General features: G+C 44.3%; 1 protein-coding gene across 3 annotated transcripts in view; it reads right to left on the bottom strand.

Moving 5' to 3' along the window:
• The window catches only part of NTRK2 (neurotrophic receptor tyrosine kinase 2), a gene marked incomplete at both ends in the record, with an annotated part of 377,341 nt that overhangs the window by 77,894 nt on the left and 285,140 nt on the right, over window positions 1-14,307 (bottom strand). For all 3 annotated transcript variants that reach the window (XM_082655915.1, XM_082655916.1, XM_082655917.1), the window contains one exon: window positions 11,479-11,609. In XM_082655915.1, the coding sequence (XP_082512041.1) occupies window positions 11,479-11,609 (131 nt within the window). The remainder of the gene's footprint in view (window positions 1-11,478; window positions 11,610-14,307) is intronic.

Raw genomic sequence — 14,307 nt, 5'->3', positions numbered from 1 at the left:
TGAGCCTGGATTATTCGAGTGGGCCCCAGTGTCATCATAAACAAGGGTCCTTCTGAGAGACCGGCAGGAGGGGGAAGAGAGAGAAGCTATTAGGATAGAAGCAGAGGTCAGAGAGGAGAGAAGATGCTGTGCTGCTGGCTTTGAAGAAGGAAGAAGAGGCCATGAGCCAAGGAATGTGGGCATCTCTAAAGGCTGGAAAAGGCAAGAAAACAAATTCTACCCTAGGCCCTCCAGAAGGAGCCAGGACATCTTGACTTTAACTAAGTAAACTGATTTCAGACTTCTGCCTCCAGAACTGTGAGAGAAACAATTTGCGTTGTTTAGGCCACTGAGTTTGTAGTAGTTTGTTACAGCAGCCATAAGAACTAATACACCTGGCTAACACCTAGCAGTCCTCCAAGACTGGGCTTGGCCATCACCTTTTTGAGAAACATTCGCTGACCCCCTCATCATTGTCACATCCCCACGGCCTGGCCTCCCAGGCTAGGTTGGATGACCCTTCTAGGTACACCTCGTACCCACCTCTATCCTATTGCCAGCCACAGTACATTCTCACTGCATGTTTATTTGCTTATCTCTGGTGTATATGGTGAGCTTCTTGACCCAGGGACTGTGCCTTCCACCTCTACACTGCCGGCATTGGGCACGGCACCAGGCACATGGCAGGTATTCAAGATTTATTGGTGCAATGAGCCAGGGTTTAAACCTGGACCTTTTGATGAGAAGCTAGAACTCCTCCCCTTTGGGTACCATAGTGTGAGGATCTGCCTTTGACTGAAAGGAGAACACAGACTTTGGCTCTGCTCTGGACCTCTCTGAACCCTGGTTTTCTCTTCTGTAGGGTGAGGGTAACAATATCATCTACTTCACAGGGTCCCTGGGAGGATTGGACGAGATAGACTAAGTTGAGATGCCCCCCAGGCTCCCTGGTACAGGCAGAGATTTGGGAGATTTGAATTTGAAACTCCACCCTAGTTGCATTCAATTTGCTCACGCTAGGATCCAAGAAGGCCAGAAGGTGCATGGATAAGGCAGGGGGCCAGCCCAGGGCATGAAAGTGCCCCTGAGTCTGCCACTGGTTCCCTCCTGAAATCCCTTGAAGCCTGCAGAGTTTTCTCAGAGATCCAGTCTTTTATGCAGGGGCTTCTCTGAGTCGCTGAGATAGCTTATTTCTATGGCCTTGGTCCATCTTTAACAGTGTGTTGGAGAAGGCAAATGAAACTTTCAGGTCATTTTCACAAAGCATGGACAAATTCTGCATGTAAATTTTCTTCTCAAGTTTCAGCTATGTAGTGTTGATTCAAGAATGCTAAATTTTGTGTGTGTCTGTGTGTGTGTGTGTGTGTGCGTGTTAGAGAAAGAGGTGGGGGGATGTCAGACAGTGGGGTAGAGTGGGAAAGAAGATAGGATTTTCACTGGGGAGGCACCAAACTGAAAGACTTAACAAGCATTTCATATTTCCATTTCCTCAAAGCAAAATCCTACGGGAAGAGACTCCGCTCTTAGTGCAATGCTAAAAACTCTGCTTCAGTAACATTTTTGAATTTAAGAGAGGAGATTTCACTATTCATGGGACAAATGCATTTCACAAACCTGGCCTCATCCTATGTGCCCATCCATTTTTACATGTCAAGTTCTTTTTCTAAATTATAATCCAATTCTATTTTAAGAGATTCAGAAAATATGGCGGTAACGAGTTGGGCAAAATCATCTTCTGAATTTGGCACTCGAAGGACAGAATTTTTCTAAGGGTGGAACCATAGCCAGACAGCAATCAGAAGCTGGAAAAATTCTGCTATCAACCCTATTTATAGAATTCATCTCTGTTTTAGCACCATGGCTGATTGTGTCCCTTGGCAATGGACATGAGGCGGCAGCTTCCCTCACTGACAACTCCCTCCACTGAAGTTTCATTTTGACAGGCATATTTGCCCCATCACTGAGCATTGCTATTTTCTTATTCCTAGTGTCTGCTTTGTAGCTTCATTTCTTCTTATTCCTGGTGAATTTCCTGACACTTTAAAGATGCCATCCTGTCTGAAGACATTCTCAAGGGAGAGGTCTTATCCTGAGCTGCAGCGAGTTGCTGTCTGGAGTACACACTGAGTCAGAGTTGGAAGAGTGGATTAGCATGACATAAAGTCAAGCACAGAACTGAGAAACTAGTGAAAGTAAAATAGAAGTAAGAAAATAAAAACAAAAGGAAGCTGAACATTCGTCTGAAATGCTTCTGCAGAATATTAAGGCTAATGGGAAGCTGGTAGGGGAGGCAAGATCACTTATTTGAAACCATTGGTGTGATTGGATGTTGTGAGTCATGACAAATGATTGTGCATTTCAAAGTATAGGTGGTTTTGGAGGCACAAGGTAACACGAAGATTGTGTCCTTTTTAAAATACTGATGTCATATTCTTCTCCTATACTTTTTAGAGAGCATAGCCACAGAGTTAAGGTGAAAGAGAAAAAAAAGAAGAGATTATTATGGCAAAACCTCACAATGCCCAATGCACACCACTGGGCTTAAAGCAGAGACAGAAATGAGTAAACCCTCCCACGAGGCAACCAAGATGCATTAGAATGTTTGTCCACATGCCTAAGCTCTTCTGGGTCAAGATCTTTTGCTAATGGAGACTGTTTACTCTTCTGATATCTTCTAGACCTGCACTGTCCAATATGGTAGCCAATAGCCATGTGTGGTTAGTGATCATCTGAAATACGGTCCAAATTGAGATGTGTGTAAAATACAGATTTCAGATTCTGAAAACTTGGTATGCATGAAATACCTCATTAATATTTTTAGATTAATAGTATATTGAAGTGATGGTATTTTAGATAGGTTTAATTAAATAAAACACATCAATACAATGAGTTTCATCTGTTTCTTTTTACTTTTTAACAGGTAGACTAGGAAATTTTAAAACAGAAATGTGGCTTGCTTTTGTGGTCCACGTTATACTTTTTTTGGACAGACCTGTTCTATAAAAGTCACCTTAGTAAGCTGTTAATGGGTCAACCTACTTCTTGGGAATGCTGGAAAACAATGCTAAACTGAAATAGAGTTAAGGCAGACACCCTCCCTATGAGGTCCTTAGAGGCAATGATTATTCAAGTACTTAGGGTAAGCCACAGTCACGAGGCTATGTGATTCTTCTAACTTACAGGGTCTTCTCTAAAGAAAAGTGGAGGAAGCTTCTCACCAATGCTTACAAAAGTGAACTTTTGAGGAGTATATTGTAATAAATTCAGAGATAGAAAGAGCTTGATAGAAACAAAATCTTAGAAACTAGGAAGAGTGTAGTAGCTGTCTCCCCAACATTCCTACAAATGTAAAAGCTAATTAGATGACTGTGTAAAAACAGTAAGGATCACACACACACTCAGATAGTGCTCGCTGTACTAGAAACCAACACTCTGTGTAACTGTGCAGTTACATATGATTGATGGCAAAGGCCAGCCAATCATATGTAACTGGCCTTTGCAAGGACTCTATCAAATACAAGATTCATAGCCAGGGTGCTGACCGCTGCCATGTTTATTTTCACAATGGTGCTCTCATGGTTCCAAATCTAACAAGCCAACCATCCAATGGGAAACATGAGGTTAATTTCTAATTCATATACTTTAAAATACTTGCAATAATTTGGGGGATAAAATGGATGGCTTGTGCGTGTACATTACATCAAGTTGCATAGTACAAATGCTCAATCTTTGAAAGATGGGAAACTAATTCATAGCAACTGTCATATTAGAGAAATATGGACTCGAAAGAGTGAATCAGAAGTTGGCCTCCGACATGGACAACTGCAAGATATTTACAGGCTTTAAATATGCTAGCATACAATTGACTGAGACAATTCCACTAGACAGAAAGGAGCTGGTAGGTCACAGTAGACCATGACTCGATTACGAGTTCTGCTGTCACGTTAAAGTCAATTAAAAAGCAGCCCATCTATCACAATGTACATGTTCTAGAGATACAGAGGAGTGAAATGAATACTCCAGCTATGTTTTGTATCAGATGAGACCTCATTAGAGTGAAACGCACTGCTTGTTTTCAGCATTTCTGAAAAGATGTGGATAAATTGGAGAAAAGCCAGAAAAAAAGGGTTAACAGGACAAATTAACAAGACAAAAAACAGATCTCCCATCAAAGGTTAAAAGTTGAAGTTACTGGGAAAGGGACATTGATGGAGAAACTTAATAATGGGGGCCTGCCATGACAAGTACAAGAGGGATTCTGACACGGAAAATGTTACTGACCATCCTACAGCACATGTGGGTGTGTACGTACACACACACACAGACACACACACACACACAAGCACATGCACTCATATATGTGCCAGGGAAGAATGAACTTCCACTAAAGGACATAGAAATCTATTAAGCAATGCCCGGACCATAAAGATGATTAAGCCTTTTAATAAGCCACTGTTAAAAGTTCTACCATTTCTGTTCCCAGAAACTTGTAAAGATGGAATTGATAGTACTTTCTGCAACATTATATTCTGTTAAGGAATACAATCAATTTTTTTAGGGCAACACTGACCAATGTTCTCTTAAATACACTAACCTTGTCATCATCAATTTCTATTTTGTGGGAAAAGGGATTTCACACACCAATTTAAATGGAGAAATGGAGGGGGACACGGGAGGAGGAAGGAATGGTTGAGAGGCTTCACAGTTAATCAAGATGTGAGGACTGATGTGACAACTATCAGTAGAAAATAAAAAGAAGGAAGGAAAGGAAGGAAGGGAGGGAGGGAGGGGGGAAGGAAGGGAGGAAGGAAGGAAGGAAGGAAGGAAAGAAGGAAGGAAGGAAGGGAGGGAGGAAGGAAGGAAGGAGGGAGGGAGGGAGTGAGGGAGGGAGGAAGGAAGGGAGGGAGGGAGGAAGGAAGGGAGGGAGGGAGGAAGGAAGGGAGGGAGGAAGGAAGGAGGGAAGGGAGGAAGGGAGGGAGGGAGGAAGGAAGGAAGGAAGGAAAGAAGGAAGGAAGGAAGGGAGGGAGGAAGGAAGGAAGGAAGGAAGGAAGGAAGGAGGGAGGGAGGGAGCGAGGGAGGGAGGAAGGAAGAGAGGGAGGGAGGAAGGAAGGGAGGGAGGGAGGAAGGAAGGGAGGGAGGGAGGGAGGAAGGGAGGGAGGGAGGGAGGAAGGGAGGAAGGAAGGGAGGGAGAGAGGAAGGAGGGGAGGGAGGAAGGGAGGGAGGAAGGGAGGGAGGAAGGAAGGAGGGAAGGGAGGAAGGGAGGGAGGGAGGAAGGAAGGAAGGAAGGAGGGAAGGAAGGGAGGGAGGGGGGAAGGAAGGAAGGGAGGAGGGAAGGAAGGGAGGGAGGAGAGGAGAAAGAAAACAGCCATCTGCCTTAAAAATAAACTTGCCTGGGGAAAGCACTTGAATGGATGAACTCTTGACGCTCTTTCTCATTTACAAATTGTTTCCCTGTTCCAGAACTGAAGGATAAGCTGTCTTTTTTGAGCTCTTCTTCTGCCCTTACACATATTCTGAGACAACTGGCTCTAGTTGCTTCTGGCCCATAGGTGGCCTCGCCTGTGTCACATGCCCACCTTGGATGCTTGGACCTCAGGCAGCTGCCTGGCAGGAACACTGACCGGAGTAACTGGTCGCATGGCATTTCCTTCTTAAGGAATCTGAAGGTGAGTAATAGAGACCGCAGGAGCAGCAGCGGGCAGGAGGCAGCAGCCCAATGCTAGGGAACAGCGGAGGGGAGAGACAGCTGCGCCACACCAGCAGGGAAGCCTGGAGGAGAGCCCTGGTGCCTCCTGCGAGGGTAACAAAGGGCCCGTCCTAAGGGCCAGCTCAGATCCTGGTGGGCTTCTGGATCCCAGCTGCCTCATTCACAGTGAGGCCCAGTGGTCCTGCAGGTCCTATTTGAGTCATTCATCTTTCAGTTTGTCCTGTCAGGTCTCTTTCCCCTGTCTTTTTGTTTAGCATCTCTAATATTGTTTCAGAGAACCAATGCCTCCTTACATTTGGTCCATGTGTGTGGTTAGAGCTGACCTCATCTTCCATTTGCAAGGATATGCATGTGACCCAGGCCTAGATAACCAGAACATTCTATTCCCTTGGCTGGAGGGCCTGGTGAAACAACTCAAGACAAGCCAATACGAGTTGGCCCTTCGACTTTTGCATAATTGTTGGGAAAGAAGAGCTCTCTTTTGGGTTGCTAGGATGGCCGCATCTAAGCCCAGAGCCACTGCTGACGAGTCTTTAGCATAGTGTGGGGAGAGCCTGCCAGAGAATACAGTCAGCAGAGAAGAAAGCAGAGCCAGGAGATGGAGAGAGAGAGAGAGAGAGAATTGCTGATGCCCTAGATCTTTCAGTGCCTGAAGCTAGAGCACCAGCAGCAAGGTCTTCCAGTAGCTTAGGCAAATACATTCCCTTTTCTACTTAAACCAGCTTGAGTTGGGTTTTCGATGAATATTATACTGCTCTTATTATCAAAGCTGATTAAGGTATTTTGCTTGTATCCTCCTGAGGCCAAGCACTCATCCGGAATCATTTTCCTTATTTCCACCTATTGCCTTGAATTACATTGCTACCCAGGAAAACATGAAAATCTCTCTCGTCATTACACACACATAAGCACAACTACACACTCCTTTGTATTACTTGATAGGTGGTATTACGTTGAATTTCCTCAGCTTGGTTTATTAGGGCATGTGTAGAATTCAGGACGTGAAAATGTGGTGCACAGTAGGCATGGGGCTGGTGAGGTCGGCGTTTTAGTCCTAGGTCTGACATGAAGTGATCTCATTCAAGCCATGTAATTTTGGATAGGTCATTTATATTCCCTGGACCTCGTTGGCAAAATGTATCAGTTAAGCTAAAGAATTTCAATAATAGCTCTATATATCTGCACAGTGATTCGATCATTTCTAAAATGATTTCTCATTAGATTATATCATATATATATATAATCTCATGAAATTATTTCTTACCTAGAAATGCCAACTGCCAATTATTTACTTTTTCAAAAGGCTATTATTTCAATAGCCCATCCATCCATCCATCCATTCAACAAGCATTTATTGCCTGCTACTACATATTAGGCAATGTGCTAAAAGGCATGGTTCCTACCCTCAAGAATATGCCACACTAATGGAGAAGATAGACACTCATGTCATTGATTAAATATACCCACGAATACATGTATAATTAACAACCTTGACATATGCTGTAAAGGACAAGTACAGATGCCTTAATACGTGGAACTGGGAGTTCTGACCTTAACGGGGGAGCAGCAAGGGGAAGTCTCCTTGAGGGAGCAACTCTAGCTGAGAGCTGATGGGTGAGTGGGAGCTGTGTGGCCCCGAGGCTGCGCTGGGGCCCTCCAGGCACGGGCGTGGCCACAGCGTGTTGGATGCTACTTTGGGCTGGCCCATGGTAACGTGCCACGGGGTGTATCAGTCAACTCTGCCAGAACGCTTGCATCATTTCCTCTGTTGCTGACAAGCAAATATTCAGAAACGTGAAAAACAAAAAGCCTTCATTAGGTGCTAAAGAAAGTGCCTGCTGAACTCAGATGTCACCATTTCGCATCTCGTCAAGTCTTCCTGTGCAGAATCTCTGACTCGCTTTAACTTACACCTTGAGGAAGCCACTCAACTTCTCTGGGTCTTGGATTTGCCATTTATAAAACATGGGACTTGGATTATAGGTATGATTCCTAAGGCCTCTCTTGTGTTCACCATTTTTCTGTTTCTAGAAGTACACCTGAGTTAGTGGAGAGGGGGAAGAGAGGCCATGAATCCTACAAAGCCCACTTCTGGCTGTATTTAAAAAATGAAAATTAGCGCCCATTCACAGCACAAGGAAAGGTTGTAGGAATTGTAGCTATTGAAATGCAGGTTGGATGGAGCCAAAATTAGTTAACGCATCCACAGCTAATGCAGGGAAATGGTGATGCAGTGTTTCCTTGGCAATTGAGTTACTTAAAGGTAAAGGAACTCATTTTGATCGAAGACCGGTTTCTCTGCTTCTCATCCTCTCTGTGGGTTCTTCGGTTGTCATTCAGTGGAAAGGGATAAATCCATTTCACTAAAAAACAAAGGTCATCCAAAAAATCAAGAAAAGGGCAATCCGGCTGGATCCAAACAAGCAGATCCTCTAATGGGAGGGGCGTGCGCAGCCTCCCATGCGCCCTTGAGGGCCTTGCGCATGCCTTAGGATCGCTCCCACCTTAAACTGGCTTCTGTAGGTCCCTCAAACCTTAAGTCATTCGGGGCAAGCGATGCCAGAATGTACAGGAACCTGACATCTGTCAGTCTGAAAGCAAAACCTCGGATTTCAAACCCGTCAGTTCCTTCTAGAGAAGGAAAAAGGACAATAGCTGCTATTTCTTAGCATGCATAATCAATGCTGCAGGGGTTGCTAGGCAACAGGCAGGAAGACCGTCAAACATCCCTGGGTGCCTCCAATGGAGGAGAAGCAGCCCTGGCAGCCATTCCTCAGAGGTGAAGGGCTATGCAGGCCCTGGAGGCCACGTTCAGTTTGTCTCGTTCCTTTAAAAAAATCCCTTTATTGTGGTCAGGACGGAACCATAGACATTTTCCTCCCAGGCTTATTAGATAGTCTTTGAATACACTTTCAATTGGCCCACACGCTTAAAAATGAGCAGATCAGGCTGGTGAGAGGCAGCTCTATGAAAGGTTCATGTGTTTTTCTGACCCAATTCATCCCGGAGCCCATGAAAAATCAGACTTGTTTCTTCCGTGGCTGTAGCCTCTGGATCCCAGAAAGTTAAAATGGGCCTCCTTTCTGAAGCTTGAAATCATTCTGGCCAATGTAAGCAAAGCCTCCGATTTCAACAAAAGTTCACATTCAAGGTCATCGAGATGCGATTTCTTAGCTGTGTGACCTTGAAGTTGAAATGAATTTTTAAGCTGTAGATATTTTGCTCTCTCTACGTGAGATAAGGGGACAAATTTGCTTGTTTTTTTTGTTTTGTTTTTTTTTGTTTTTTTTGTTTTGCGGTACGCGGGCCTCTCACTGCTGCGGCCTCTCCCGTTGCGGAGCACAGGCTCCAGACGTGCAGGCTCAGCGGCCATGGCTCACGGGCCCAGCCGCTCCGCGGCATGTGGGATCTTCCCAGACTGGGGCACAAACCCGTGTCCCCTGCATCGGCAGGCGGACTCTCCACCACTGCGCCACCAGGGAAGCCCTGGTTTTGTTTTTGTTTTGTTTTTCAGCAATGTTGATTAAAGAGCAAACGCTCATCGCGGGTCGTTAATTTATAAACATTTATGGCAAAGCCAGGAGGTTTATGGGGACTAGGGCCTGGGTCGGAGTCAGGGGTGGGATTAGGGCTATGACTGGGATTTAAACCAGAAAGAAGCCCCACCGGCAGTAGTGATGGGAAGCATGCTGTGGACAGAACAGCTGGCTACACCCTGCTGATGCTGGCTGATCCTTCATCATGACGAGCCCAAGCCCTGACATCCTGTTTTAGCACTAGTTTGGAAGGAAATGTAATGTCTGAGTTGAGGGCGCCATGGCGTTAGTCTCCTTAAGGACACCGCAAGAAGTACGCCGAAGCAGGAGCAGAATTAGGAGTGATACGGAAATGAAAGGCAATACCCACTGAGAAATTCTGTGAGTCTATCTCTTTGTCAGGCTGAGGTCTTTCAGCTATTCCTACACTGTCCTCTAGGTTTCCCTAATCTCCCAGGATTTTCTCACATTCAAAGATTTCACCTTGTGACCCCATGAAGTGAATTTCTGAAGGCCTGACTTAGCTCCCTGGATGGCCTCCTGGCCTCCCCAGGGCCTTCAGTCTCCCTGCCTATGACACATGCTAGACTAGGCTTATATGTTCCCTAAGCGTCTTCCAGCTCTAACCTTGCATCAGGCTATGAATCTACAAAAACAGAGGCACCTTTCGGTCCCATTTTTCCAAAGGGGGGAAAAAAAGATAGCAGCAGAAGAAAGCAAAAACTGCAGATATAGCACTGCCAAATGTTCTGAACATTTTGTGCTTTAAAAAATAACAAACTTTTTGAGTAAATGAAAGAAAAGAGGAAGCAATTGCAGCAGCAGGAATTAAGCATCCTCAGCGTCCCCTCAGGATTCTCACTTTACACCACTCACCGCACTTAACCTCGCATCTCTCTAGCATCTCCCTTCCCCTCTTCTCTCCTCTGTCTCACTCCCCTCCTCCATTTACCTATCTTAGAGATGATGTTTATTTGATTGATATTACATTGCTCATCCCTAGAAAGGTCTGTCCTTTATTCGCCCCAGAGTGCAGCTTTTTAGGAGCCTTTGCTGAGAGTCTAAGAGTATCCGTGCCAGTCGGCTTAGTTACTTTTGATGACAAGGAAAGCAAATACACAGTGTTTCATCTGGATGAACTTTAACAGAAACTGTGTTTAGTCTGCAGGCTGGGGAAGTTCAAGAATCATTTAATTTCTCTCCTCTGTTACCCATTACACATATATTAAAGTATTTTAAGGCTAAGTACAACAGTAATGGAATACATGTCTCATTTTTAAAAAGCTGTCCTGGTTATAATGAGTAAATAAATGTCATTTGTACAAATATTCTGTGTTTGGCCAAACAAACAAACAAATAAAAACCCAAACTCAATCATGTGAGGCCAAGAAGTTACATTTTATTACATTAGCCACATCCGTATGCATTCGGCATTTAATTCACTTTATAAACATATGCCTCTTTTAAGTGTTTTATATATATTATACTTGGGTGAGTTGTTCCGTTTGTAATTTTGACAATGCCATGTGTAAACGATATGCTGAAGTCTTTTGTGCTATTTATGTTGATTCTTGTGATTTAGAGAGCTCAGTGGAAATTTTAGCCCTTTCAATAATGTTTATCTTATTGAAGAACAGGTCTCCTGTTTTGAGTTTACGAAGACATGGCTATGATGAAGGACTTTCAGACTTCTGTGTAAAATCTTGTGTCTCCTAGGGAGGTGGGATCTACCAGAGATGTCACCCATCCCAGATGGAATCATGCCTAGGGCCTTGGAGACACTTGGGAGGGACAAAGTAAGTATAACAGAAGTTCTCAGCAGAACTGAGGCTGAGAGGGGAAGTGAAGGCCACAGTCTCCCTTCCAGAACCTTCGAACAGGAGACAAACTCCCACTGAGCTTGGACGAGCACCAAGCAACCTGAGGAGACAGTGGAGTCTCCAAGACTCAGCCGGTTGGATTCTGTTTGACCTCACTGACCTCTATCCAGAATTTAGTTCACATTGACCGGAAAGAGTAGCTCAGAGCCATTCACAGCCTGTAGACTGGAAGGCTGTCCCTGAGCAGAACCTCTGACAGTTGGTTGTGCCCCAAATATCCTTCCCACTGTCCATTCCTCTAAAGGAATTTGAACACATCCACCATAGCAGATGTAATTTGCTCCTGAATTGGCCACTACAATAACATAAAATAAAGCATCACCTCCACACCTGGGTGTGACCACGGATAATGAGACGTTCTGGGGTGTTCGCTTACCTTCACTGCCACCAAGATCTTGTCCTGCTCAGGACAGAGGTTATAGCATTCAGCTAGGAAAACTTTTCCAAAGGCTCCTTCGCCTAGCTCCCTTTTCAGAACAATGTTATGTCGCTTGATGTGCTGAACAACTGTAAAACAAAGACAGAATGGACATTGGAATAGAGGCATGTGGAGCTGCAGGCAGAGGATGGGGAGTCAGTGGCTGCACCCTGAGCTTGCAGGCCCCCGGTTCTCTCCTCCGCACAAGGATAACCAGACGGGAAGCTCCGTGTCCAGCCGCAAGGTCCACCCCAAAGGGTTGGAAGGTGGTGGCGTTGGCCTGCTCTCCGGAGTGGAATTATTGTTTCTGATAGAACTAAAGGAACCACCGAGCCGTTGGCTGCAGAGTGTCATTAATGAGCTTTACAGACTAGGAAAGGGGAGAAATGAGAAGGGAATGGATATTAATGGCAGGCCTCTCACGAGCCAGATGTTTTGCATGTATTTGTCAGTTATGTGTCTGGTGGGAAAGGCAGAGAGCTAGCCAGGAAGCCTTAAGTCTTTGTTAAGCCCCCTCAGACTCCTGGGGGAGAGAGGCTCAGAGGATACAAAGGGAAAATGCAAGATCTGTGCATTGCTGATTGAGGCTGTGTCCTCACCTCACTTTTCACCTCCTGCTGAGGTAGCCTCCATGGTTGAGCCGTAGGGACTCCTTTTGTTTAGACCAGAAATGTCTAGAAAAGGCTGGCTTCCTTAGCTCCTTTCTAAGATTGTGTCCTAGTCTTGGCTCTCCAAAGCTAAGAGGAGACAAGAATAGAAGCATCTGGGGAAGGGAGAATATTCCTCCCTCTCGTTCAGAGCAGAGCTGGCCCATGTCACTCATCCATGCGCCTTACTGGGGAAAGAGGCAGGAGGTGGTCCAGGGTCCTTTAGAGCCCAGTAGTGCAAGGTGGGAGGGGAGTGAGTGATTCTCAGGACAGAGCCAGTGGAGAAGCCCAAAAAGAGACTGTACAGAGGACGGAGCTGCAGTGTGAGCTTGGGCCTCTTCACCCAGCACATCAAGTGTTGGATCCCTTAGACCAGGGTTTCCACCAGGTCAATGGCACCATGCTTTTCTGGACAACTCATCCCTGAATGGCAGAGTTTAAAAGGACTGTGACTCCCTCTAGAGCTTGGAATGTGCAGCCAACAATATTCTCTCATTTGACTCTCACCACACTGGGAAGCATTCCTTCCTACATTTTATACTTGGAGAAACTAAGTCTGTGAGAAATTCAACGATGCACAGCATGGGAATGGAGGAGTTGGCATTTGAACTTAGGTCTGCCTGAATCCAGAGTCCGTGATTTTTCTTTGACACCACAAAGTTCCTTTCCAATTGTAAATTGTGTTAAGTATAACAAGAGAAATAGAAATATATAATAGACTAAAAAGTAAAAATAGTCTTCCCGCTTCCTCTCTGCTTAGTTCACTCTTCAAAGGCCAGTTCAAACTCTCAAAAGTTCAAAAGGAAATACAAGGCATATCTCCGTAGTTTTAATAATAATAAAGTGAATACCCAGGAACCCACCATTCCATTGTAAGAAACAGAATATCACTAGTACTTTTAAAGCACCACTGTGTTCTTTCTTGATTGTACCCACTTCCTACTCACCTCCCAGGGGTAACCACTATCCTGTATTTTGTGTTAATCCTTTGCCTTATTGGTTTGCTATCAATGACGTATCCTAAACCAGAGAGTGTTGGGCTTTGCCTGTGTTGAACTTATATAAATGGAATCGTACTACAAGCATCCTTCCATGTCTTACACCTGTCACTCAACAATGTCCTTGAGATTGAATTACATTGTGTGTGTAGTAGTAACTCTTTTGCTTTTACTACTTTATAATATTCTGTGGAAGGACTGTAACACCATTTATTTATCCATTCTATGTTGATGGATATGTTATACAGTTTCTTTTTAGATACAGCTCGATATAAAATGCAACTGGTGTTTAAGGTTCTGTTTTAATAGGATTTTTTCCCCTTATAATTCATGTGGTTTGGAGCTACGGCTGCTTCCATGGGCCTCTGGGAACTCAGGGTGATAAAAACCAAAAGGTCTTTTATGAGCAACATTATTAATGAATCTAAGAATGTATATTAATTTCTCATGCTCCAGTAGCAATGACTGAATTTAAGAGGGAGAAATGTGTTCATTAGGGAGAGTGCCCATATGAAGAGACGAATGTAATTCTTGCAGAGAATTAGCTGCCCTATTTAAATCTAATATTTAACTCCATGGTTGTCACATGTTCATTGGGAATTAAATTGCCACTTGATTTACTTTACACTCCAACCAGATCAAGGCAAGTATTTAACTCTTCTTTTTTTTGCATTTGATTTATACTTTTCCTCCCTCCCTCCCTTTCTTTCCTTCCTTCCTCCCTCCCTCTCTCTCTCTCTCTCCCTCTCTCCATTCCTTCCTCCCTCCCTCCTTTCTTTCTCTCTTTCTTTCTTTTCTTTGTTTTTTTCTCCCTTTCCTTTCCTTCCTTCCTCCCTCTCTCTTTCTCTCTTTCTCTCTTTCTTTCTTTCTTTCTTTCTTTCTTTCATTCCAAGCAGTAAAAAAAAGTTGGTGGCAAATAAGTTCATAAAGCTATGGATAAAGCCACAACTTGGTCATCTTCAAAGCTAAAATTGATGAGACCAGTTTTCCCATGTTGACCTTGAAGGCAGTAAATGCACCTTTTCTTTAAGAAATGGGCTATTTTGCATTAATTTGTTTTGCTATGTTTGAGATATAATAGATTACAAGAATGCTGGCCTTTTGCAAATGTACTCCCTCTAAATAGAATGAATTTCTCTTTT

The sequence above is a fragment of the Grampus griseus genome, assembly GCF_964374135.1.
Source record: "Grampus griseus genome assembly, chromosome: 6".
In the NCBI taxonomy this organism is placed as follows: Eukaryota; Metazoa; Chordata; class Mammalia; order Artiodactyla; family Delphinidae; genus Grampus; species Grampus griseus.
This window is presented reverse-complemented; position numbering and strand designations above follow the sequence as displayed.